General features: G+C 46.5%; 1 protein-coding gene across 7 annotated transcripts; it reads left to right on the top strand.

The window, feature by feature from the left end:
- Positions 1-16: 16 nt before the first annotated feature.
- Positions 17-23354, top strand: snx30 (sorting nexin family member 30). Of its 7 annotated transcripts, none has more exons than XM_076283868.1 (9): positions 17-288; positions 4893-5081; positions 8872-8982; positions 10676-10834; positions 12723-12918; positions 13389-13588; positions 17346-17444; positions 20490-20885; positions 21961-23354. In XM_076283868.1, exons 1-9 carry the CDS (start codon positions 148-150, stop codon positions 22033-22035), a joined length of 1566 nt encoding a protein of 521 aa, XP_076139983.1. In that variant the 5' UTR covers positions 17-147; the 3' UTR covers positions 22036-23354. The 7 variants fall into 7 exon arrangements, with proteins under 7 accessions (XP_076139983.1, XP_076139985.1, XP_076139989.1 ...); XM_076283870.1 differs by having other exon boundaries at positions 18-288; positions 17346-17432; XM_076283874.1 differs by having other exon boundaries at positions 20-288; positions 17346-17432; positions 20733-20885.
- Positions 23355-25339: the final 1985 nt, after the last annotated feature.

Raw genomic sequence — 25339 nt, 5'->3', positions numbered from 1 at the left:
CTGCGCAGTGTAGGTCAGCTGACAGATGTGTGCAGGTCCTGTGTTCACGGCTGTTCTGGAAACCCCAACATTTACACCACTTGAGGGCAATTAAGGATCTGTGAGTGCTACTGAACAGTCCTTTCACTAGTTCCTTTCGCTTGCACCATGAGTGCTAGCACCCCGAAAACGCTCTGTACATCAGGGCAGCAATCCATCCAAGACATTTGCCACCCTCTCTCTGCGGAGGAGTCCGTCCGCACCCCAAGCCCAGATGTAGGAAACACCACCGGTAGCATCGGGGAGAAGGTAGGTGGCACATCATCTCACTTTGTTTACATGGATCAGTGTACAAATCACTGTCTGGATTCAGTTCAGTAGTCACTGTACCAAAGGCGCGGTGGTGATTCCATCTCAACAACAAAGTTCGATGGCTCAAGGATCGGATGATGCTCAGCTAATAAACAAACGTGTTTTCAACACATCTAAACGGACGCTAAGGTCTTTTGGTCAGTCACTATCGCCATGGGATGGCTATCCTCAGCCCACACATCACACTTGATCAGCTTTTGATCATTGACGTATTAGTCAACTAGAGAGTACATCTTTCAAAGGTGTTACAACCTTAGTGTGATTGTGTTGTGACTAACCTAAGCATTTTTCTGGTTTGCGTTTCTGATAGAAACCCATGTTGGTCACTGTCTTTTACTAGTTTTTTACATAGCCTACAGATTTCAGTGTGTTTGTCAGTCAACAGCAGACACCATTTGTGGAAGTAGGCTAGCTGATGCAAGTCAAGTTTCCCATTATATTTGTGCTGACTACATGTCTTTTAATTCAAATAGACCTACATTTCGTGTTAATTTAATAAAGTATATTTGAGGCTGTTTAATATTTATGGGCCATTAATTAGTAGACCTATTATTATTTCTTGTTTCTATTTTTTGAGAAACAATAGCACTGCTTGAATGAATAGAAATGTGTATATGCTGTACTGCCAATTCGATCTTACAATCAGCCCTACACAGTTCTCCCCCTCTCTCCCAGTCAAAATACAATGACCTATGTGTTCTGTGTGTGACATCACATTGCCAGTATGTATAACGTTTCTTTTTTATATATAAAGAATACTGTGTTAATTTATCACAAAAATAATGATTAATTGAAATGCTTCATTTATTCTCACTATTTCTTTTTTAGTTGTTTGACATTTTCTTAGAAAAGTAACTGTTCTCCATACCATGCCAAAGCCATACCAATGCTATAATCAAATGCATCCATTGTCTGTGCACAGCACAAGGCTTGTCTCTGGGGAGCTGTTTGACCTGCTCGCTGTTTGGATCTCAGCTAAAAGCAACACCCAGACCAGGACTATGTTGGCCAGTCATTTGGTTATCATGTGTTAGAATATCCCTTATTTTGTGATGCCATGATCTGAGGACCACAGGGCAGCCAGAGTGGTCCTTTGGACACTGGGTTGTCTTTCTTGAAGGAAGGACTTGACAGATGGTTAGTGCGCTAGTCTGGTTAAGTCTGACTGTTTTTCGCTAGTCTGTGCTCTGAGTGTTCCCTCTCCTCTCACCACTGCCTGTAGCTGTCTGTCATGCCTGCCTGCAGATATTGGGCCAGATGGACCATCACATGATACCTGTGTTGCATGGACTATGAATGAATAGCTCACACAAGAGTGTAGAATAGCTCACACAAGAGTGTACCTCAGCCACTTTGATGAACTGGCACGTTGTCACACTGCATTACACTCAACCAGGGATTCCCACCTTGTTTTGATAGATGACCTAAAGCCAGGGGCGACCTTTACTGTTTACAAGCTTTTCATTTCCTGCTGTCTCTTTCCCAAAATCCATCACCCTGACTTTTTTTTTAGATCTATACAGATATGGAGTGGGAAGGAGGAGCAGTGTCCTGTCTTTCAGTAAAATTATGTATTGTTATTGATTTTACTAATGAGATATAGCCAGAGACTTTCTAATGAGGAGACACAGCACTCAAAGAATCCTCTATAGAAATGCATGGGGTTAGTTTGTAACACCAATATGGCAATTGTCTACACATACCCCACCTCTACCGCGACAAAACGTCGACATGTGAATACATTGAGCCAATCATGTGTTGTGTTGTGAATACATTGAGCCCATTATGTGGTGTGTTGTGAAGACATCATGCCAATCATGTGTTGTGATCTCGCCACTGGAGCAAGATTGGTGTTGTGAAGCTTTGCGCACGCACATTTCTGCCAAAATAGATGCCCGAAAAGTGCCCAAAAAGCGTTGCAATATGGCCACCGAGTGGAGGGACTTGCCTAAAAGGACTTTGATATAGCCAGATGGAGAGAGATCAGCCTACATAGTTTCAGTTTCATTTTTGTTTTGTGTTATCATGATAAAATAATGTCATGATATGTTTGTATGGTCTTTTGTTTTGTTAAATGCAAAATGTATACAAATAGCCCTGCTATTCTCACATTTTGCAGATATGTATTACTTAGCCTGCATGTGCCATTGTGTTTTGATGGAAATGGTAAGTCCTAACTGTTGTTGGTATAGTCTTTGAGATCTTGTTTCTGTTGAATGTGTATAAGCCAGGCTAACAGACACTCTGTGACCCCTTTGTGAGAATGCACTTAATGACTTGTTTACAGTGTCTAGCCTCTGCAATTTGTTCTTCTCTGCTTTGTAAGCAGCCAAGCAGAAATGGGCTCCCGAGTTGACACAAGGGTGGTGCAGATCTAGCCAAACGGCTATGTGTGCTACTGACGGGGCAATTTGGAGAGCAAGCACATGTTTTCTTCCTGCAACATGCTCTTTAAACCTAACCTGATGTGAACCCACACAGTGTCAGAAATCTACTCATGATTTGGCTACGTGCTGTAGGAGAAAGGAGAATTGTGAAGAAAGCGTAAAGCCAGCAGACAGTATCTGGTTAAAGTGGGAGCACATGATCGCCTATGTCCCTGCCTTGCTCTGTCTTCACTGTCCCTTGTTCTAGCTGCATCTGTGTCTGTCTTCTGTTTCCTAGTCCATCTCTCTCTCTCTCTCTCTCTCTCTCTCTCCCTCTCTGCTGAGCTGGTCTGCTGTCTCCTGGTGTGTGTGTGTGTGTGTGGGTGGGTGTGGCTGGCTGGTGGGATCCCTGCCGTGTGTGCGTGTGTGTGTGCGCGTGTGTGCGCGTGTGTGTGTGTGTGTGTGTGTGTGTGGCTGGCTGGTGGGATCCCTGCCGTGTGTGCGTGTGTGTGCGTGTGTGTGTGTGTGTGTGTGTGTGTGTGTGTGTGCGCGTGTGTGTGTGTGTGGCTGGGGGGTTCCCTGCCGTGGGGGTGTGAGGCCAGCAGTGAAGTGTGGAGGGGTGCAGATGTGTGTGTGAAGGCTGAGCCAGCCTGGCCTCATTAACAGATCTGTGTCCTTCACCCCTCACTGTGGCAAGCTTGCCCTGGGTCAAACACCTGCAACACACACACACACACACACAGTATGCACACACATCCATAAAGATACATACATATTTTCACACACACGTAAACATTACATTACACAACACGCTGACCTGCATCTTACAGCAGTTACTATACCTGCAGATTCTCCTGGTCCCGTTGACTTTCTGCTGAACTGTGTGTGTGTGTGTTTGTGTTTGTCACTGAGGACACACTATGTGGCTCCTAGCTCCATGTTACGCAGTGGCATCCTCCTCATCATCATCCTCCTCCTCCTCATCATCATTGTCTTGGTCCGTGTGAGGGAGAGTGACCCATGTTGTGGTCATCCGTCTGTTCACATTATGTCACAGAGCTGCTTTTATTATGCCGAGCCAGGGCTTCCCTCAGCGTACTACTATACTGTAGCCTTGGGGTCATCAACTGTAGTGCATTACTAAACTGTAGCCTTGGGGCCATCCACTGTAGTGCATTACTATACTGTAGCCTTGGGGCCATCCACTGTAGTGCATTACTATACTGTAGCCTTGGGGCCATCCACTGTAGTGCATTACTATACTGTAGCCTTGGGGCCATCCACTGTAGTGCATTCCTATACTGTAGCCTGGAGTTTCTTTGGGTAGTTTGTTTTAGTGTACAACTGTTAAAGTTCAGACTTTTTTTGTCAAATGCAGTCACTGTTAGTTAGTGTTATGTGGGTGTTGGTCAGTCTTATGGCCTGGGCATAGAAAGGGTCTCTAAGCTGTGTCCTGGGTGCACTGCTGTACTGTAGCCTTGGATCGTCGGATTTAGTGCGCTAACTTACTGCACTGTGGCGGCTCTTGTCTGCCATTGACTGCTGGCTTGGCTACAGGGCAAGTCAAAAGTGCTATGTATGGGTTAGTAATTGTAGATGCAGATGTAGCTCTACTGATTATGTTTCCTTCTACATGCTGTCTGTTTATTGTCATCGTCCATCCATTGGATCAACTGCTTTAGAATTGTGTGTGTGTGCCCTGTCTTTTAAATTTGTCGAAAGTAGCTGAGTAGTCCAAGACATCTGATTGGCTTTTCCATTACCTGTTTCCAGGGAGACCTGTTGGAAACAGTGATTTTGGCCTTAATTCTTCCTGCATATACGAGTCAGGAAGTAATTAAATCATTTGGGATTTTTTTTTTTCTCTTGTTGGACAGGTTGTTATTTTCCTATTAGATAAGTTCCACTGCTAAGTGGAGTCTGCACAAGAAAAGTATTTCACCGAAGCCTTCTTTGTTCATAGTAATTTTAAATGCCTTTTAAAGCCGTTCTGTTCTTCCCCGATTAAGGCAATGACGGTCAAAACATACTGCCATGCTTTTATCTGAATATGAACTAGCCTAATTTGAAAGGTTTTTTTACATTTAAAGAAGAGTGCTTTGGATCAATCTGTTTGCCTTTTTAAAGTGATGCAACTTCCCTCTGAGTGATGTGTCGATTTGTCCCTCCTCACAGGATCTCAGTCTGCCCAATGGGACACCAGTGGACACCTCTAGCCCCGCCTCTTCCTCTTCCCTGTTGAATCGGCTGCAGCTGGATGATGACCTGGACGGCGAGACCCGTGACCTGTTCGTCACCGTCGATGATCCTAAGAAACACGTGTCCACCATGGAGACGTACATCACATACCGAGTCTCGACAAAGGTCAGAGGTTCATCTATGACCTTAAGACCAGCTGTGGGTTTCCTGGGTGATTCTTTGTATTATATAGAACCTTCACTTTTTAAAGAACCTACCAGAGGCTCTGCAGAAAGTTCTAACCTTTTCCAGATAATGTAGAAATTGAACCTTAACATAAAAAGGCCCTAGAGTGGAAGTTGGCAGTGAATTAAAATGTCACATGAAATAGGTTCTAGGTCTAGGACACGGGTATTCTTTAGAACAGTGAGTTTGCATGGATTGATTTTCTCTGTGAGAAGATCTTTGTATTTAGAACCGTAGCTTTCTAAAGATTATGTTGGAGAGCCTTTGGAATCGGGGGCAAGAGAGTGAGACCAATAAGGGATCTCTTGGCCTCTCCAGGCCTTCCTTGGTTTCCTCCGTTATCTGTAATTGGTTGATCATTAACACGGGTGGGTGGGGGGTGTCAGTGCTGTGGTGGTTTTGTGAAAACCTCGCCGGCTCGGTTCCTGGGGAAGAGGGGAAGAGTGAGACATGCACACATCCTCCTGCCGAGTGTCAAGCCTCACCGCACACACACTCAAAACTGCACACATGCACACACACTCAAAACTGCACACACACTCAAAACTGCTGATTTGAGTTTTTCTTTGAGTAATTGCTTCCTGTCTGCTGTGCTGTTTTCACAATGAGTTGCTTAAAATCTCGCCTCATATCCGATTCCATAAATTTCATGGATCTGAGGAATGTTGTCACCGTAAAGAAAACCTGACATCACGACAGACTACCACCCGCATTGAAGCCAAATACATTCACAGCTGTCTCCAGACCTAAATATTATATACTGGGATCTCCAAAATGGACAATCATTTCTGAATGTCAACACTAGCATTGCAGTTGACAGGAGAGGTACAATAGTCAAGTAATCAAGCTACAGTACATTAGGAGGTGCCTGCTCTCATCAGACCTCCTATCTCACTGTACAGAGTGAATGTTGTACCTCACTGTAGAGAGTGATCGTTGTACCTCATTGTACACAGTGATTGTTGTACCTCACTGTAGACAGTGGTTGTTGTACCCCACTTTGAATAAAAGCATCTGCTAAATGCAGAGTTTAGTCTGCGGTAGTTTCAGTGTAGGAATCCATATTTTTATTCAGTGGTGGTCCTGGGGTTGCCTCCTTAGTCAGAATGATGGTCCCTGGTTCACAATCAGTTGAAAACCACTGTGCTAAATATATTTATAAAGGGTCTGCTGAAGAAATGTAAGTGTTAATGACAATTGCACCAGTAATATCCATCTCCATTCAGACAGAAGCGTAAATGTCCTGGACCACCTCGTCTGGGCCTGACAGGACGTCAGATCTGGCTGTTATTGCAACCCCGAAGTGCTGATTTAAACAGAAATATAAAAGGAAAACACACCACTGATCACCCCCTCCCACCAAACACACACACACACACACACACACACACACACACACACACACACACACACACACACACACACACTCACTCATGGCATGCTGCTGTGCTGTCATTTTCATTACTCCATACACTTCCCATGTGGTGTGCCATAGAGCTGTTTTTTTCTTCTGTCGTTCTCTTGTTCTTATCGTAAACATGAGGGAGAGAAGAGTTGGAGCTGGCCAGAGTGTGATGTATCACGGCAACCAGCCCTTATCTGTCTCTGATACTGCATGCATGACTGACCTCTCTGTTAGTGGCCCTGCTTTAAACAAGACCTGAGAAACACACACACACACACACACTCTCTCTCTTTCACTCTGTTTCTTTCTCAACAAACTCTGACTCTATCTATCTTTCTCTCTCTCTCTTTCTCAACAAACTCTCTCTCTCTCACGTTCACTCTCTGTCTCTGTCTCTCTCTCTCTCTCTGTTTCTCTCTCTATCTTGTTCCCTCTACACTCTGCCTGGGCCAGGCCCAAACATGCTCCCCAGTCTAACCGTGTGTGAAATTGTGCCATTGATCTGATTTATGAACAAACTCGGTAGCAAGTGTGTGGAGCAAGTTAAACATCGCTTCATGCCATTTTTAACACACTGGAGGCTAAGTGTGTAAGACATTATTGATACGTTAATGCATCTGGTGTCACTGTTTCAATTACCTTTTTAATTGAAAGTTCGCATGCAAAGATTTATGGCAGTATTTATGGCAATATTACAGGGACAGTGATAAAGTCAGATGAAAAAGTAATGTACGGTAGTGAAACTTTAAAAAAAAAAAAAAATGTTTTTTTCAGAGTTTGTCCATATAGTAATGCATTCTCTACAGTAGCTTGCCTACAAATAGTTAGATCAAGATTGCCTACAGTATCGCAATTCCATTACAGGATATTGAATCATAACCCATCCTGATGCACATTGTATTGCCACATTCTTGCCAATGCCCATCCCTACTGCAGATGTGACATACGCTCGATAGTGTTTTATGCCCCCAACGTCGTCTTCCAGGGAGCTGCCACCGCTGACTTAAAGGCACCTAATCCTAAACCTAACCCCAACCCTAACCCTAACCTTAACCCATGCCTAACCCTAGTGCCTTCCAGACAACGTTGGGGGCATAAAACACCAAGAAACGTGACATACTGTGCCAATGCCCATCTCTGCTGGAAATGTAACATATAGTGCCAATGCCCATCCCTACTGGAGATGTGACATATAGTGCCAATGCCCATCCCTACTGGAGATGTGACATATAGTGCCAATGCCCATTCCTACTGGAGATGTGACATATAGTGCCAATGCCCATCCCTACTGGAGATGTGACATACCGTGCCAATGCCCTACTGGAGATGTGACATATAGTGCCAATGCCCATGCCCATCCCTACTGGAGATGTGATATATAGTGCCAATGCCCATCCCTACTGGAGATGTGACATATAGTGCCAATGCCCATCCCTACTGGAGATGTGACATATAGTGCCAATGCCCATCCCTACTGGAGATGTGACATACAGTGCACAGTGTCCCGTCCTCTGAGGGGGACGTTTGAGCAGGCCGAAACTGTCAGTGCAGGCGCCCATCTGTCCAGCAAGTGACTCAGCGGTATGCACAGATTCAGACACTGACCCATAGCACTGACCGCTGGTGAGGTGTTACACACCTCTGTGATCCATTAACTTCAGCTTAATAAAGAAACATGGACTTGCACCAGAGAAAAAGCAAAAATGCACTGACACCAGGAATGCCAATAGACAAAACGTACGGCCATCCATCTGCACAGTAACGTGGAATCAAAAGAATTCATACCATTTAAAGTATCATGTTTCAACCTCAGTACTGTCAAAATGTCTTCTAGGAGCGCATATCAGTGTGCGGGTTGCCATGCTCCCTTCCGGAGTTATCCATTAACCAATTAACTGGGTCGACGTGAGTGTTCTATCTTCTTCTGCGGAGACTAATGGGGCTAAAAACAGGAAGCTTGGTCAATGGCGGACTCCAGGCAAGCAGAAAATGGAACTGAGTAAGCATCTTGACAGATTGTCCTGCCCCATGGCTTCGCTGAAGACGTCATCATGTGCCCGTCTCTGCAAGCAAACAGTGCGTTCAAAATGTCAGCAAAACCTTTGCATTTAGTAAAACTGATCCCCCTCCCCCTCTTTTCTCACTCTCTGTCTCTGTCACTCTTTTTCTGGCTGTTTCAAACTCTTCCTCCTTTTTTTGTCCTCACTTCCTTTCTGTCCACCCCCCCACTTCTCTTTTTCTCTCGCTCTATCTTTTTTCTCCCTCCCCATCTCATCCCTATTCCTCCTCCTCTCTCCATCTCTCCATCTCTGTCTCTCTCCCCAGACCACCAGGGTGGAGTTTGACCTGCCGGAGTACTCGGTGAGGCGGCGCTACCAGGACTTTGACTGGTTACGGATCAAGCTGGAGGAGACCCAGCCCACGCACCTCATACCAGTAGGTAGAGGGAGAACCTCCTCTCCTCTCCTGTTCTCTCTTGTTCTCTCCTCTCCTTTTCTCTTTTCCTCTCCTCTTCTCTCCTGTTCTCTCTTGTTCTCTCCTCTCCTCTCCTTCTCTCTCCTCCTCTCCTCTCCTCTTCTCTCTTGTTCTCTCTTTTCCTCTCCTCTCTTTCTCTCTCCTCTCCTGTCCTTCTCTCTTCTCCTCTCCTCCCTTCTCCTCTCCTCTCTTCTCCTCCCCTCTCCTCTCTCCTCTCCTCCCCTCCCTCTCCTCTCCTCTCCTTCTCTCTTCTCCTCTCCTCTCTTCTCCCCTCTCCTTCTCTCTCCTCTCCTCCTCTCCTCTCTTCTCCTTCTCTCTTCTCCTTCTCTCTTCTCCTCCTCTCCTCTCTTCTCCTTCTCTCTCCTCTCCTCTGCTCCTCCCTCTCCTCTCCTTCTCTCTTCTCCTTCTCTCCTCTCCTCCTCTCCTCTCTTCTCCTTCTCTCTCCTCTCCTCCTCTCCTCTCTTCTCCTTCTCTCTCCTCTCCTCCTATCCTCTCTTCTCCTTCTCTCTCCTCTCCTCTGCTCCTCCCTCTCCTCTCCTTCTCTCTTCTCCTTCTCTCCTCTCCTCTCTTCTCCTTCTCTCTCCTCTCCTCCTCTCCTCTCTTCTCCTTCTCTCTCCTCTCCTCCTCTCCTCTCTTCTCTTTCTCTCTCCTCTCCTCTCCTCCTCTCCTCTCCTCCCTCTCCTCTCCTTCTCTCTCCTCTCCTCCTCTCCTCTCTTCTCCTCCTCTCCTCTCTTCTCCTTCTCTCCTCTCTTCTCCTCCCCTCCCTCTCCTCTCTTTCTCTCTTCTCCTCTCCTCCCTCTCCTCTCCTTCATTCTCCTCACCTTCTCTCCTCTCTTCTCCTTCTCTCCTCTCTTCTCCCCTCTCCTCTCTCTTCTCCTCTCCTCTCCTCCTCTCTTCCTCTCCTCTCTTCTCCTTCTCTCTCCTCTCCTCCCTCTCTTCTCCTTGGAGGAGAGTTAAGAGGAGACACTCTAGTAGCACCGAGAGGGGCGGTGCTTGTAGCGGTCACTCTCAGTGTTCTAAAACCGTACACCCAGAAACCCATAACATAACAGCACCCCATAGGTCAGCACATATCTCCCACACACCCATAACAGCACCCCATAGGTCAGCACATATCTCCCACACACCTATAACAGTACCCTATAGGTCAGCACATATCTCCCACACACCTATAACAGCACCCTATAGGGCAGCTCATATATCACACACACACACACACCACATGACCTCCATTCAGTCTTCTGCTAAATGCTCCGATTCAAGTGAAGAGAGCTTGTGTAGAGAGACTGATTCATAGGCAAATTGGGTGTCTTGTCTTTTGTATTTCACCTTTTCAATTTCCAAATTCTGTCTTTCCTATTCCCTCTCTCTCTCCCTTCATCCCTCCCTCTCTCTCTCTCTCCCTTCATCCCTCCCTCTCTCTCCTTCCATTTTTACCTCTCCTCTCTTGCCCCTGCCAATTTTCTATCAAATGTTGATTTGAAGAATCTTATTTAAATTATTTAGTTTTTTTTTTCTGTATGCAATTCTATTTGTTTGTTCTAATCTCCTGTCTGTATATTGTTGTATTATACTCTTTTTGCCTTGATCAAGCCTTAGATGCTGATATGGCATTAAACTAAAACTATCACTGCTGCCACTGCTTTGCTCCCAGCCCCTGCCAGAGAAGTTTGTGATGAAGGGCGTGGTGGACCGCTTCTCAGAGGAGTTTGTGGAGACGAGGCGGAAAGCGCTGGACAAGTTCCTCAAGAGGGTGGCAGACCACCCGGTACTGTCCTTCAACGAACACTTCAACGTCTTTCTCTCTGCTAAGGTAAGCAGCTCCGCTCCTGCGAGTCCAAAATCCAAAATCCATCCTCCAGTTTCACTGTAGTTTGTAGTGCACTCCATATCCAGTATACAAATCTTATCTTCAACCTCTGCTAGAACAATATGTGACCCACATACATCTCTCTCTCACTCTAGCAAAGGAATTATTACAGGTGTTTGTGTGTGTTTGTGTGTGTGTGTTTGTGTGTGTTTGCGTGTGTGTGTGTGCGTGTGTGTGCGTGTGTGCGTGTGTGCGTGTGTGTGTGTGTGTGTGTGTGTGTGTGTTTGTGTGTGTGCGCGTGCGCATAGGTACTTTATTGTCCCCGCAGGGAAACAGTTTTCTGTTGGCATGACAACACAGGCAGGGTACACACATAAGACACCTTTGACCATTAAACATAAATGCACCAGTCATATCACAGTATTAGCATTAATACTTAAAGCGCTCTATATAAATAAAGTTACCTTACCTACCTTACCTTACCTTATCCCAGGAGCAAAAAGGCTTCGATAGACTTTGATAACAATGATAAAAGAACAAACTTTAACAACAACGTTCCCATCACGTACACATAGCATCAGTCCACAGTGGCCCAGTATTGCACAGCGGCTCTCACTATGTTGGAGTACTCTGTTAGATCCTGTTAGATCATGTACATGGGTTAGATGATGTACACTCCCATCACAAACGGCACTGTCCGTTGTTGAAGTTGGCCAAGAAGCCAAGAGTATGTGTTCTGTGCGTTGTGGTCATTAAGGAGCAGTCTCAGTCGTTTCCTCCGAGCGAGTCGTGTCTGCCCGAGGCAGATGGCGAGGGTGCCCAGGTCGACATTTATCAGGTCAGCTGTAATGGACGTTTCATTATCGACCCCCTGATAAAAAGGCCAGGGCTGGTAATTATTTATGAAGAGACGCTTTAAAGATGGCTGACGGACGGCCGTTATTAATAAGAGCTGTCCAGCTCACAGTCCCACAGACACTTAATATTTTTTCCCTCTTGTTGTTTATTGGATGGGAATAATCATCCCTCTTTCACGCCTTCTTGCTTGTCAGTGATGTTTTGCATCGATCAGCCAAAGCTGTAGGATCCTGGCCAGTGAGGTGCTGGATGATTTAGTCTGCCATTCCCAGGATGTCTGCGAGAGACATTTCTGCACTAATCAACCAGCCACCATGACCATGGAGCATTCGGTTTAGCCTAGCAGTGACACTGTTCATGGGCCATGATTGATTCAAGATATAGGCTCCAGCCTAGGTGGACTATATGGTGGACTATATTTCATAACTGCTACCTTAGATAAAGATAAGAAAGCTGTAGCTGAAAGGATCTACAGAATTTAGCAGAGAAATGGACTGTACTTTAGGACTCCACCTGATATTTAACCTTTATTGCCTTTTATGATGTCTACTTTTAACCTGTATTGCCTTCATAAAACTAATTAATAAGCACGTATTGTGTTTAGGGAAATAGATTACATGGACCTCTAGGTGTTATTTAACTTGTGTGTGATAGGGGTTTCTTCAACTAATTGAATATTAAGGTAATTAGTTGGTGCTGTAGGCAGCAATCAATTATTCATTGACAAAATCACAAAAGGCTAAACGGGCTAGACATTTCTATGGAGGGAAGTACTTCATCGAAAGTGAGACCTGTTCCAGAGTGACATGTATGTTGTGTACAGCTCTGTTGAAGTACAATAAGTACAGGTCTGTGATGTATGCTAAAGATGAAACACCTGCTGCTAACAGCTAGCACTAGCAGTAATGTTTGCTCCAGCACTGTACAAAGACCTCACGGCTGGTCAACAAAACATTAAGAAAATCTTGTCAAGTAGTAAAAATCAGTAGTCGTGAAACCCCTAGTGTGAGGACTTTCATGTGTGTCGTCTCAGGACTTGAATGCGTATAAGAAGCAAGGCCTGGCGCTGCTTACCAAGATGGGGGAGTCGGTGAAGTACGTGACCGGCAGCTACAAGCTGAGGGGCCGACCACTGGAGTTCGCCGCCATGGGCGACTACCTGGACGTGTTCACGCAGAAGCTGGGCACCATCGACAGGATAGCACAGAGAATCATCAAAGAGCAATCAGGTGAGCTGACTTCACCTCAACAGGTGTGTGATGAGCAGGTATGCTTTTTAATGTTCTCAGAGGAAGGGGGAGGAAGTCTGTTTCTCCATCCAGGGTTCACCTTTCGAGTGTTTCTGAAACAGGCTTTGTTGATATAAAGTAGTTTGGAAATCACCCAGAAAAGAACGCACTTCCCAGGAGAATGAATGTTTTTATCCATCAAAGGTGCATCTTTAGAATAGACTGCAACAAAGACTGCATCTAACTATTGAGCTTGTCAACTCTCCCTCCCTCCCTCTCTCTCTCTCTCTCTCTCTCTCTCTCTCTCTCTCTCTCTTTCTCTCTCTCTCTCTCTCACCCTCTCTCCTCTCTCTACCTCCCTCCTGCCCTCTCTCTTTCCCACCCTCTCCTCTCTCCCTCCCACCCTCTCCTCTCTTCCTGCCCTCTCTTTCCCACCCTCTCTCTCTCCCTCTCTCTCCCTCTCTCTCCAGAGTACCTGGTGGAGCTGCGGGAGTATGGTCCAGTGTACTCCAGCTGGGCGGGCTTCGAGGGTCCACTCCAGGAGCCGCTGGAGGGCGTGGCGGGCTGCGTGGCCAACTGCGCCGGCGCGCTGGACGAGCTGACTGAGGACATGAGCGACGACTTCCTGCCCGTGCTCAGGGAGTACGTCCTCTACATCGAGTCCATGAAGGTGAGAGCAAGCATGCTGGAAAGGGGTGACCTGACCCTCGCCAGATGAATTTCGTTCCGCCTAGCTCCGCCTAGCTCCACTCACATCCATCTGGGATCGGTTCCGTTGAGAGTGATTTCAGCACGAGATTGTATGGTATAGCCAATCAGGACGCAGGGCGGGAGTTTCATAGATGCGGCGTAGCGTAGAAGCGACTGTGAGACTGTTCTCAGCGTAACGGGTTGGCTTCGATGTGAGTGGTTGAAGTAGCACGTCAATAGATGACGGACAAGTGGCTTATCCAATCTTATGCAAGGCCCAGCCTTCTGAAGCATCACTCAAATGGATCGATCCCAGATGGATGAGTGGAGCTAGGTGGCACGAAAATCATCTGGCGAGAATCAGGTTAGGAAAGGGGTGGAATTGTGTGGAAATCTGGAGGATTTTGGAGGAGTTTTCTTGAACTCGCCGTTACGTTTGTGATGGCGATGGTATTATAACAGATTACGGTTTGAACAGGGTTACAAGCTAGCCGTTTAGCATGCTGACTTTGGATACATGGGCAGGGTCAACTGCACTCCTCAGCACCTTAAAGGAGAATTCCGGCGATTTTTCACATAGATCTCCGTTTCTCGAGGTCACCGCGTACTGTCGATACGAAAAAAGACCGAAAACAATCGTTTCTACTTCGCTCGAGTTGCTACAGCCAACAGCCAGAGCTGCCAGGCACCTATAGTGCTACACTCTGGGGGCATGTTCATGAGCCCCCATGTTCATGCCCCCAGAGTATAGCACTCTAGCTGTTGGCTCACTCTACTCATTTGTGTCCATTGGAGTCGGTCAACACGGTTATGTTTCATAAGGGTGTTTTGGCAGCATAGTGGCTAAGGAGCTGGGCTAGCGTGCAGTAGTCAGAAAAGCTGTGCATTCAATTCCTGGCTGCCACCATTGGGCCCTTGAGCAAGGCACTTAACCCCAAGGTGCTTTGGCGAGACTTTCCCTTATAATAAGTGACATACTGTAAGTCACTTTTGATAAAAGTGACAGCCATGTGAATAAGAAGGTATCCAGATGGGTCTCTTGAGGCTTAAAAGATTAAAGATTGACTCACAGTGCTGTTAAGGGTGGCAGGGTGCCAGAAGCTCCCAGGGCAGGAGGAGGCTCTGGTCCGGCTCTGGTCTGGCTCTGGTCTGGCTGTGGTCCGGCTCTTTATCTGGCTCTGGTCCGGGTGTGATCTGGCTCTGGTCCTGCTCTGGTCCGGCTGTGATCTGGCTCTGGTCCGGCTGTGATCTGGCTCTGGTCCGGGTGTGATCTGGCTCTGGTCCTGCTCTGGTCCGGCTGTGATCTGGCTCTGGTCCGGCTGTGATCTGGCTCTGGTCCTGGTGTGATCTGGCTCTGGTCCTGCTCTGGTCCTGCTCTGGTCCGGCTGTGATCTGGCTCTGGTCCGGGTCTGGTCCGGGTGTGATCTGGCCCTGGTCCTGCTGTGGTTCGGCTCCACTGAGGGTTTAGTTGTTAACGAGTCCCAGGAACGGGCCATTCATCTCCTGGGAACATGATGACAGGCAAGGATACACAGAACAACACAGAGATAGCTGGAACTGAAACAAGACTCAAAGCTGTGCTGATATATAAACATATAACATTCTAGAAGCTGTGCTGATATAAACATATACCATTCTAGGAATCTAAGACTCAAAGCTGTCCTCATATAAACATATACCATTCTAGGAATCTAAGACTCAAAGCTGTCCTGATGTAAACATATAACATTATAGGAATCTGTTGCTCAAAAGTGCCCAATTTCACTTGAAGTGAATGAAGGAAGTTACTCAGAGGAACTCAGGAAGCCAGTGCTCCTCTTCTTTTTACACCTTCCACAAAACACACACAGAGACTATCGTACACACACACACACACACACACACACACACACACACACACACACACACACACAGAGACTCACACTCATACATACAGTACATATTACTCATACACACACACTCACACAATATTTTCTCTCTATGTCACATGTGAGAGGGAGGGGGAAGCTGCTATGCGTTACCTCCACTCTCCTCTCTTCTCCTCCACTCCCCTCTACTCTCTTCTCCTCTTCTTCTCTTCTCTCATCTCCTCCACTCTCCTCTCTTTCGTTCTCCACTCCTCTCCTTTGCTCTCTTCTCCTCCACTCCACTGCCCTCTCCTCTCTCCTCTCCTCTCCTCCACTCCACTCCTCTCCACTCCTCTCCTCCCCTCTCCTCCCCTCTCCTCACCTCCCCTCCCCTCCCCTCTCCTCCACTCCACTCCCCTGCTCTCTGCTCAGGAGGTGCGTCCTGACCGCTGCTGCTCCCTTTAGACGCCGCTCTGTTCGGGGGAAGAGCGCTTCGCCCACGGAGAACGCTGTTTTTCACACCGCGCTTACTTGCCATGGTGTGCTAATTTCATCAACACTCCAGCACACACACACCCATCCTGTTATTGTGTGTGAGTTGATTGCTCATAAAAGTAATTGGCCCAAGACTTTCCATTTTGAACCTAATCTCTTTCTCTCTCTCTCTCTCTCTCTCTCTCTCAGCGCGTAGTTAATGTGACCGTAATTAGGAGGGAAAAACGAGTGCAATCACAATGAGTTTGAAATGAACGACCATCAGCGCCTCCGAGTGCTTCTAATATTTCCAGTTAATATGCTCGGGGTGAACGCTCAGCGTTGCGTTGCGTTGCAGTGTGTGCCGTTGTCTTGGTTTGGGTCTCGCTGCAGACGTTTCATCAGTAGCTCTCCCTGGAGTGAGTCGGTGGAGGTGGAGAGGCCTCTGGCTCAACACGAGAGACGGAGTCAGACTCAGCAGTTTGTTTCTCTCGGCGCTGACGGCACGCAGCAGACACCTCCAATAGCACGCGCCATCACTCCTCGGCCACTAGGGCCGCCGGCCCAGGAGAGAGAGAGGAGGAGGAGGAAGAGGAGATGTCTGTGCTGAGACGCACAACAGTGCATGAGAGGGAAAGGGAGAGTAGGGGAGAATGAGAGTGTGTGTGTGTGTGTGTGTGTGTGTGTGTGTGTGTGTGTGTGTGTGTGTGTGTGTGTGTGTGTGTGTGTGTGTGTGTGTGTGTGTGTGTGTGAGAGAGATAGAGAGAGTGAGTGTGTCTTTGAGAGAGAGTGTGTGTGAGATTGTGTGAAAGTGTGTGTGTGTGTGAGTGAGCTAGATGAGGATGCTGGGGCCAGGATGACACACAGGGCTTGTAATGGCTTCCATATTGGCAGTGTTGCCAGGTGCAGACAGACAGCAGGAAAATGTAGCAGGCCTTGGAACAGGAAGGGAGAAGAGAAATGGGAAATCAAGTCCGTCAGGGATCTCTTACAGTGGCTGTCTGAGCTTGCTGTGCAAAAGGAATTAAGAGAAAGTTGATTAACTGGCGGTGCATGGACTTTGCAACATTATTGGAAACTTCAAACTTGTTGATGATATAACCTTCAGTAAAGGCCTTGTCCATGTTTGAAAGATGTGAAGCACTCACAAGGGTAATAAATATACAATCTCTTTAACATTGCTTGACTATTCAATTAAAACACACCCTTGCATTTCATGTCATGTCGTTATGGCCTTCAGGACATAGTGCAAAATGATTGAACTATTAGAGTCCCCATAATGTTCCCAGAATGACATCCTGTTTCATACCCTAGTAGCTGCACTCCTGGCAGACTGGTCTTTTTTGTAAAGTAAGTATGAAGTGTGTTTTGACTGTTTGCGTGTCCGTAACGGTAAGTGTTGCTCCTCGTCCACAGACCGTCCTGAAGAAGCGAGACCACGTGCAAGCGGAGTATGAGGCCAAGCTGGAGGCCGTGGCGTTCCGGAAAGAGGAGAGGACAGCGGTAGGTCCGCAGGTCAGATGAGATGAGGGCTGCATTTCTATCTATCTATCTAGGCCAGGGGTGGGCAACTAATTTCCCCAAGGGGCCACATGACAAACTGGGACTGTTGAGGAGGGCCGGACCCAAAATACCGAACTCAAGTCTGAACTCAATTCTGTTCAATTATATTCTGTTCTTGTATAACATTAAGTAAATCATATGGTTTTGTTTACTAGTCGTAAGATGAAAATGTGAGGGAGACAAAGGAAAAACAGCAATATTTAATCTATGTCCAGTATTTAATCCTCATTCTCGAAAATGATTTTTTGACATTGACATTTTTTTTCAGTTTTTAAAGTACTACAATATCTATATAATTAGGCTAGGTCATGAAAATGTAATTAAATCATTACCATCATTAAATTAACTCTATGCAGAATAAGACTACGAAAATGTGGAGCAGACAATAGTAGGCTGTCATTAGTTAATCAACATGCACAAAGAAAACTATTTTAAAAATGTAGCCTAGGCTATGTTTTTGCTTTAACGTTATGCACATAACTGTGATTGGTCAACTCGCAGTGTGTGTTGAGCCGGCTGCTTCAAGCAACCTGTGGGTAGTAGCATCAACTAGTTCGCTAACATGAGCTTTGCAAATAAACTCAGACATATTTTGGTTACAATTACGGGGTTATCCGATTGTAAACTGTCTATCTGCCAGTAACGTTTTGAAATGAATACTTCGTATCGCCAACGAGCAGCAGTAGGAGTTCGTTCTAACAACCTTTGCGGTGGTGAGCGACGCAGACACAAGAGAAAGAGAAGAGAAGAAACTTTGAAAGGTTTACGCCGACGTAAAGGCAACTGCATTGTGTCGACGCAGAAGCATAAATTCTATTCACCAGCACATCAGTGAGAGTGTTTACGTCGTAGCCTATGCATCCACGCACAAATGTAAGGGCGTACAAATAGCAGTCGCTTTCAAAATAAAAACAACGATATTGATTTGCATGCATTATCTCTATGCTAGGCTCTACGCGGGCCGGTCAGGGAAAGCCCACGGGCCGGATGTGGCCCGCGGGCCGTATGTTGCCCATGTATGATCTAGGCCAGCGGTTCCCAAACTTTTCCGTTATTTGTCCGTTTCCCGGTTTTAGGTGCGTGCATTTGGTCAGTTAAAAAGTTATGAAAATTAGCCTGCATAGTAGCTTAACTATATCCACATACAATATCTTATAATAGGCCTACAACAACGCATGACAAGGATGACAAGGCTAAACTTAGGCTACCTTTAGTTTGTTAAATGTAAAGCCTAGCTTAATGTTACCTTTCTTGCCCATCTGAAATAACTCCTAGCTTTGCTCCTTCCCTCCTTTCGGTTTTTGTTGTTTTCAAAAACCTGTTATATCCGCGAAACTTTCCCCCCACGGACCATCCAACGCATTCAAAAGTAACGCATTCTAGCTATTCCAGGCGTTATGTTTAATAAGCTGCCCTTTTTTGGATGACCACATACAGAGTTTATAAATAATATTCTTTTATTTTCATGTTTCCATATAATTATGGCCTGATTCGAAATTATGTATTTATTCATGAATTAATTACAAAAGATTTAAAATGTTCATTTTATACCTGTCCGCCATAGCCCTTTTCATCTCGCGTACCCCCTAGAAGCAGCTCGCGTACCACCGGGGGTACGCGTACCACAGTTTGGGAATCCCTGATCTAGGCTATCTACTCACAGCAGCATAAGCCACCCATACTTCCTCCCAATGCTATCTTCTGGTGATTTCTAATGCTAAGAGAAATTACTTCTTGTGTTGCCATCTAGCTCCAAACGGACTTCAGTGCCAGTTGCCAGTTTCCCACTGATATGAATACTACCTGCTCAACTCTAGTTATGCCAGTTTCCCACTGATATGAATACTACCTGCTCAACTCTAGTTATGCCAGTTTCCCACTGATATGAATACTACCTGCTCAACTCTAGTTATGCCAGTTTCCCACTGATATGAATGGCACCTGCTCAAGCTACTTGTAACTCACTTGGGACATTGACGAATGTGATGTGATGCCAAAAATAGTATCAGGTACCAGTTTTTCCTGATGGAAAAGCAAGCCAATGTGCGCTCATGTGCTTCCAGTGGAGCATTAACTGTGTTGTAACGGCATCTTCTGTTATATTCCGCTCCTTACATCTTTACTTCGACACTGAATATCCTGTTGACCCAATAATATCAATTCTAACACACGCATAAATCCTTCTTTATTGTAACATGCTGATTCCCTAGTGCAACACCCAACTGGGTCCGTGTAGGAACTAACTACATTAACAAGAGCGGCAGGTTCATACACACCTGGTCCGTGTAGACACTAACTACATTAACAATAGCGGCAGGTTCATACACACCTGGTCCGTGTAGATACTAACTACATTAACAAGAGCGGCAGGTTCATACACACCTGGTCCGTGTAGACACTAACTACATTAACAATAGCGGCAGGTTCATACACACCTGGTCCGTGTAGATACTAACTACATTAACAAGAGCGGCAGGTTCATACACACCTGGTCCGTGTAGATACTAACTACATTAACAAGAGCGGCAGGTTCATACACACCTGGCTCCACCGGAAAACAAACAAGTTTACAGAGAGCCTTTCGCGCACGTAGCCTACTGAGCAAGTATCACTGGAACCCAGTTCTGTATTGCATCAGTTTTCTGCAATACAGAGGATTGCCCAATACCCAAACATGGCGGTTTGATGGGTTTTGTCTCTGATTTGAGGCCCTCTCCGAGTTGTCTCAGCACAAATAGAAAACTGTTGACAGAAAGACTGGCTGTGTTTAGAGCCCAGATGCTGTGGGTGTGTGTGTGTGTAGGAGCTCCCTCTGGGTGAAAGTCAAAGTGGAAAAGCAACTTTTTCCTCTTGTGGCGTCAGGGGCGTGTGTGTAACGCCCTGCCAAGACTTGGCACAGGAAGAGTTTGGCTGTTCGTGTGTGTGTGTGTGTGTGTGTGTGTGTGTGTGTGTGTGTGTGTGTGTGTGTGTGTATTTGTGCATGTGTGCGCAAAAAAGCCATCGCCAGTGCCCTCTGTGTGTGTCTGTCTGTGTGTCAGTGTGCATGTGCAAAAAAGCCATGGCCAGTGGCCTCTGTTTGTGCGTGTGTGTGTGTGTGTGGGAGTAGCAGTGCCCTCTGTGTGTGTGGGTGGGTGTGTGTGTGTGTCTGTGTGTGTCTGTGTGCAAGTAGCAGTGCCCTCTGTGTGTGTGTGTGTGTGTGTGTGTGTGTGTCATGCTGAGTGCCCTCTGTATCCACAGCAGCCCCCGACGGACGTGGAGAAGTGCCAGGACCGTGTGGAGTGCTTTAACGCCGACCTCAAGGCCGACTGGGACCGCTGGCAGAACAACAAGAGACAGGACTTCAGGCAGCTGCTCACTGGCATGGCCGACAGAAACATCCAGTACTACGAGAAGGTGAGAGAAGCGGAGAGAGAGAGAGAAAGAGAGAGGGAGGGGGGATGGGAAGAGAAAGAGGGAAAGAGAAGGAAAGATCAAGAGAGAGAGTTAGAGAACAACAACATTTTTCTGACATGACATTGTACTAAACATACAGTATAGTACTATGAGAAGAGAGAGAGAGAGAGAGAGAGAGAGAGAGAGAGAGAGAGAGAGAGAGAGAGAGGTGGGGGGCAGAGATAGAAGAGAGAAAATGAAAGGGAGGGCAGGAGAGAGAAAGTGAGGGATAAGAGAGAGAGGAAAGAAAAAGTGAGGGATGAGAGAGAGAGAGAGAGGAAAGAGAAAGTAAGGGATGAGAGACAGAGAGAAAGAGTGTGAAGGATTGCTGAAAGTGGGGACGGTGAGAGCAAAGTGATAAAGATCATGTTTGGTCTTGGCAGTATTGCTGTCTCAGCAAAAATGCAGCAAAATGTGACATGAACGCAATAGTGTTAGTCCACTGACACACATACTTATGTACTCGTTTAAGTCTTACCCTGATCTCACACACACACACACACACACACACGAAAGCTTCATTCAGTGCCGCTGCAGCAGCCTGGCCTGTCTTTAACTGGGCCACAGTGAGTGTGGTGGAACCATCAGTGGAATTCTCTCACCTTTAAGCACGCCGTCACCGTGCCAACCATCGACACGGCCCTGCAAAATTCCAGCGGCTGCTGCCAACGGGAGGGAAGTCCAGCCAGAGCGAGAGGAGAAAAGCAGCGGTCGGCTGTTTAGAAACCGGCCGCTGCAACGTCATCCTCCATTCGTCTTGTTCTGTTATGAAGAGAGGCGAATGCGGACAGAGACTTTTATGACCTCCTAGAATCCATTATGGCTCCCGCTGACGACCAATTAGATGAATTCTTTCCTCTAATCCAGCCCCCTAATGCTGCCCTACCAGCAAGATTAGTGACGCTCCCATTTGGAGACAAATGTTTACGGAGAGCAACACTTTTCATCTTCAAGACCTGATTCTAAGCACAGGTTTGTTTAGACACCGAATTTTGATCATATTTTGTTGTTTTGTGTGCGTGCGTTTGTTTTACAGTGCCTTGCGGCTTGGGAGTCCATCATCCCGTTGTTACAAGACAGACCGGAAAGCACCAAGACGGAAACGAGCTGAGGCGACGCCTCCGTCGCAAACATGCTCCGCCTCTCAACGCCCCACCCCACAGCCCAATGGTGTCGCTCGGAGCGGTCACATGGCCTGTGTGGGATCGCCTCCTGATTGGTTGGGGTCTTCCCTTTCAACGAGGTGTGGGGAGGGGGTTCACAGACTTGATGATAAAGACTGCAAGTATTATTATGGAGATGATGGTTTGTTTTCTTTGCCCCTGCCCCATCCCTCTCCCCTCGTGTGTGTGTGTGTGTGTGTGTGTGTGTGTGTGTGAGTGTGATGTCCTCCACCGAAGACGCTGCCCGTGCGGTTCAGCGCGTGGTCGAACAGCTCGCTCTCATTCTGTACAGCAAACGCCACACCATGCCACAAGCACACCATGTCGGCCACAGGCCCCCGAGCCCAAAGGATTGTGGGATTGATGGAGTTTGGGGGTGGGGGGTGATGAAGGGGCATTATGGAAGCTAACATGTACGGTTTTTGTTTTGTTTTGTGTTTGTAAGAGAGAAAGAGAGACTTAAGAGATCATTTGTCATTTTTAGGCAAATGGTTGCCAATACTTTTATAACTTAAGCTCATTTTTTTCCAATACTGTATCTGGTGGGAGACAATTTTGTTGTTGTAATTCTTTTTTATATGTGTTTCTTGTTTTGTGTGTGTGTTTTGTTTTGGTTCGGTTCTACCTTCAATACGGAAAGACTGTTGAAGGTCTGCCCAGAGTTTGTACTGGCCAAAGATGAAGACGGATCCACAAGTCTGGTACTGAAGTCTTAAAAGCTCCACTAGAAAAAGCCTGGCGGTAGTCGAGTACTAAGACAGCGGTCAGCCATGTTGATTTCACCCTCAGCTCCCCTTATTCTGGACCCTGCTCTGTTGACGCTGGCATCTTTATGAAGGTTGCTGCCTCTCCCCTTGCCCCCTACCCCCCTGAATATTTATCTGTAACCCCCCCCACCCCAAGTGACTGCTAGCTCACTGATGAAGGACGCGGTGTGTTGGACTTGAAAAGCGAACGAATGGGACGTCTCTACCTGGCCATCCATGCCAAGCTTCACAGTGAGCCCAGGTGTCGCATGAAAGGATTACCGGTTGGTTGTTATGGCAAGTTTCGGTCACCTTGTGGTCATCCGCAGGGTTGCCGAGGAGATGCACATTTTAGTTTTTGTCTTTTTTGTTTTGGTTGTTCCCCATGAAGTTGCTGCAGTTGCAGAATTGAAGGAACTGTTGCCCTGTATGCCCTGTTGTTCATCCTGCTGAAGACTCCTCCTTATTATATATTTGTATTAAGCCAAGTAACCTGCCCATGTAAAATGTGTGGAAATGTGTGTGTGTGTGTGTGTGATTTTTTTTTCTTGCAAAAACTACAAATGAATCAAGGCACCTTATTTTGAAAGTATCATGATCGGTTGCGTGAAGGGTTGTATGCTGTCTGTTTATGTTGCGGTGTGTTTGTTAGGTTGTTTAGCTGCTGTGACTAGCTGCTCCCGACAGATCCAGACCTATAATTTGGCATGCACAGCATATGATATATGCCAGACTAGGACCTATAATTTGGCATGCACAGCATATGATATATGCCAGACTAGGACTTCATGTTCAGACTGCACAGAGTTATCATCTGAGTCTTTATGTCTCTGAATTTCTGTCCTCTCTCTCTCTCTCTCTCCCTCTCTTTCTTTCTTTCTTTCTCTCTCCTTCTCTTTGGACTCTGGTCCTTTACAGTCCATCCATACCATAAGCCATAAACATCTTTATCGTCCAGAGGTGCGGCTGTCTAAAGGTTTCAGGTGTCTGCTTGCAATTGCTCGGAGGACACAGGAAACACTGACCATTTTTCATTTGCAATAAAATTGGTTGGCTCTTTTAGGAAGCTCTCCCAGCAATCTTAAAAACGATATCACAAATGCCCCATATGATGATAGGGGGGAAACACAAGAGGGCTGACTAACTCCCCTGTTGCGTGCGTGCGTGTGCGTGTGCTGACTAACTCCCCTGTTGCGTGCGTGCGTGTGCGTGTGCTGACTAACTCCCCTGTTGTGTGCGTGCGTGCGTGCGTGTGTGTGTGTACATGTGCGTGTGCTGACTAACTCCCCTGTAATACCTTATTATGTCCTGTGTGGGTTTGTCAATATTTCCTTTTTTGGTTTGTCTTGGTCAGGGAAGCTTGAAGTGTATACACAATGCCACTACCCTGTGAGTGTGTGTGTGTGAGATCAATTGGTTTCATTAGTTTCCCAGTTCCATTGGGCCTTAGTTGACAGTTTGTACAAATACCACTACCATGTGTGTGTGTGTATGTGAGAGAGTGTGTGTGATCGAGATCAATTGGTTTCATTCTCCTAGCTCCATTGGGTCTTAGTTGACAGTGTGTACACAATACCACTACCCTGTGTGTGTGTGTGTGTTGGGCCTTAGTTGACAGTGGACCTCTGTCCCTCCAGCATCCTCTAGGCCTGCTGCTCCACTGCAGCCAATGGCTGTGTGTGTGTGTGTGTGTGTGTGTGTGTGTGTGTGTGTGTGTGTGTGTGTGTGTGTGTGTGTGTGTGTGTGTGTGTGTGTGTGTGTGTGTGTGTGTGTGTGTGTGTGTGTGTGTGTGTGTGTGTGTGTGTGTGTGTGTGTGTGTGTGTGTGTGTGTGTGTGTGTGTGTGTGTGTGTGTGTGTGTGTGTGTGTGTGTGTGTGTGTGTGTGTGTGTGTGTGTGTGTGTGTTAGCGTGTTAGCGTGTTAGCGCTCCTCACTCTATTCAACCACATGCTGATGGAAGAGGAGCAATGCTCACTGTTGGTACTGAGGGACATTCACAAGGGTATATGTGTGTGTGTGCGTGTGTGAGCGCTCCTCACTCTATTCAACCACATGTTGGAGGAAGATGTGGTGTTCTTGTTGGATGTGCAGAATGACCAGACTGTTTTGTTGAGCAAGAAATACAGTTTACTAACAGACAAACAGCCGTACTGATTACTGACTTGATAACTGACTGACTTTGCGGGCTTATGCCAATGTTCTGTATCACAGCACATGACGGCAGGCAGATACAATACACCACTGTCGTAAAGTATCTAATTAATGCTGTACACCTTAAACATTACAGAAGAGGAGAAATGCCAAATTACCAAATTTCCCTCACAGGATCAAAAGAGTATGTATACTTATATACTATACTTATAAATGTTGTCTGTTGGTACTGAGGGACATTCACTAGGGTGTGTGTGTGTGTGTGTGTTAACGCTCCTGTGTAGATAAACCACAGTGTGTATGTAGTTAGGTGGTTGGCATTTTGTTTCTACAAACTTAATAACCAGACAACTTGTA

This window comes from Alosa pseudoharengus, unplaced genomic scaffold (assembly GCF_046254945.1).
Source record: "Alosa pseudoharengus isolate Yale_2024_CS ecotype anadromous, Long Island Sound unplaced genomic scaffold, YU_APseudo_1.1 YU_APseudo_1.1_scf_14, whole genome shotgun sequence".
Classification (NCBI taxonomy): Eukaryota; Metazoa; Chordata; class Actinopteri; order Clupeiformes; family Clupeidae; genus Alosa; species Alosa pseudoharengus.
The sequence above is the reverse complement of the archived record's forward strand: the minus strand, read 5'-3'. Positions and strand labels throughout refer to the sequence as shown.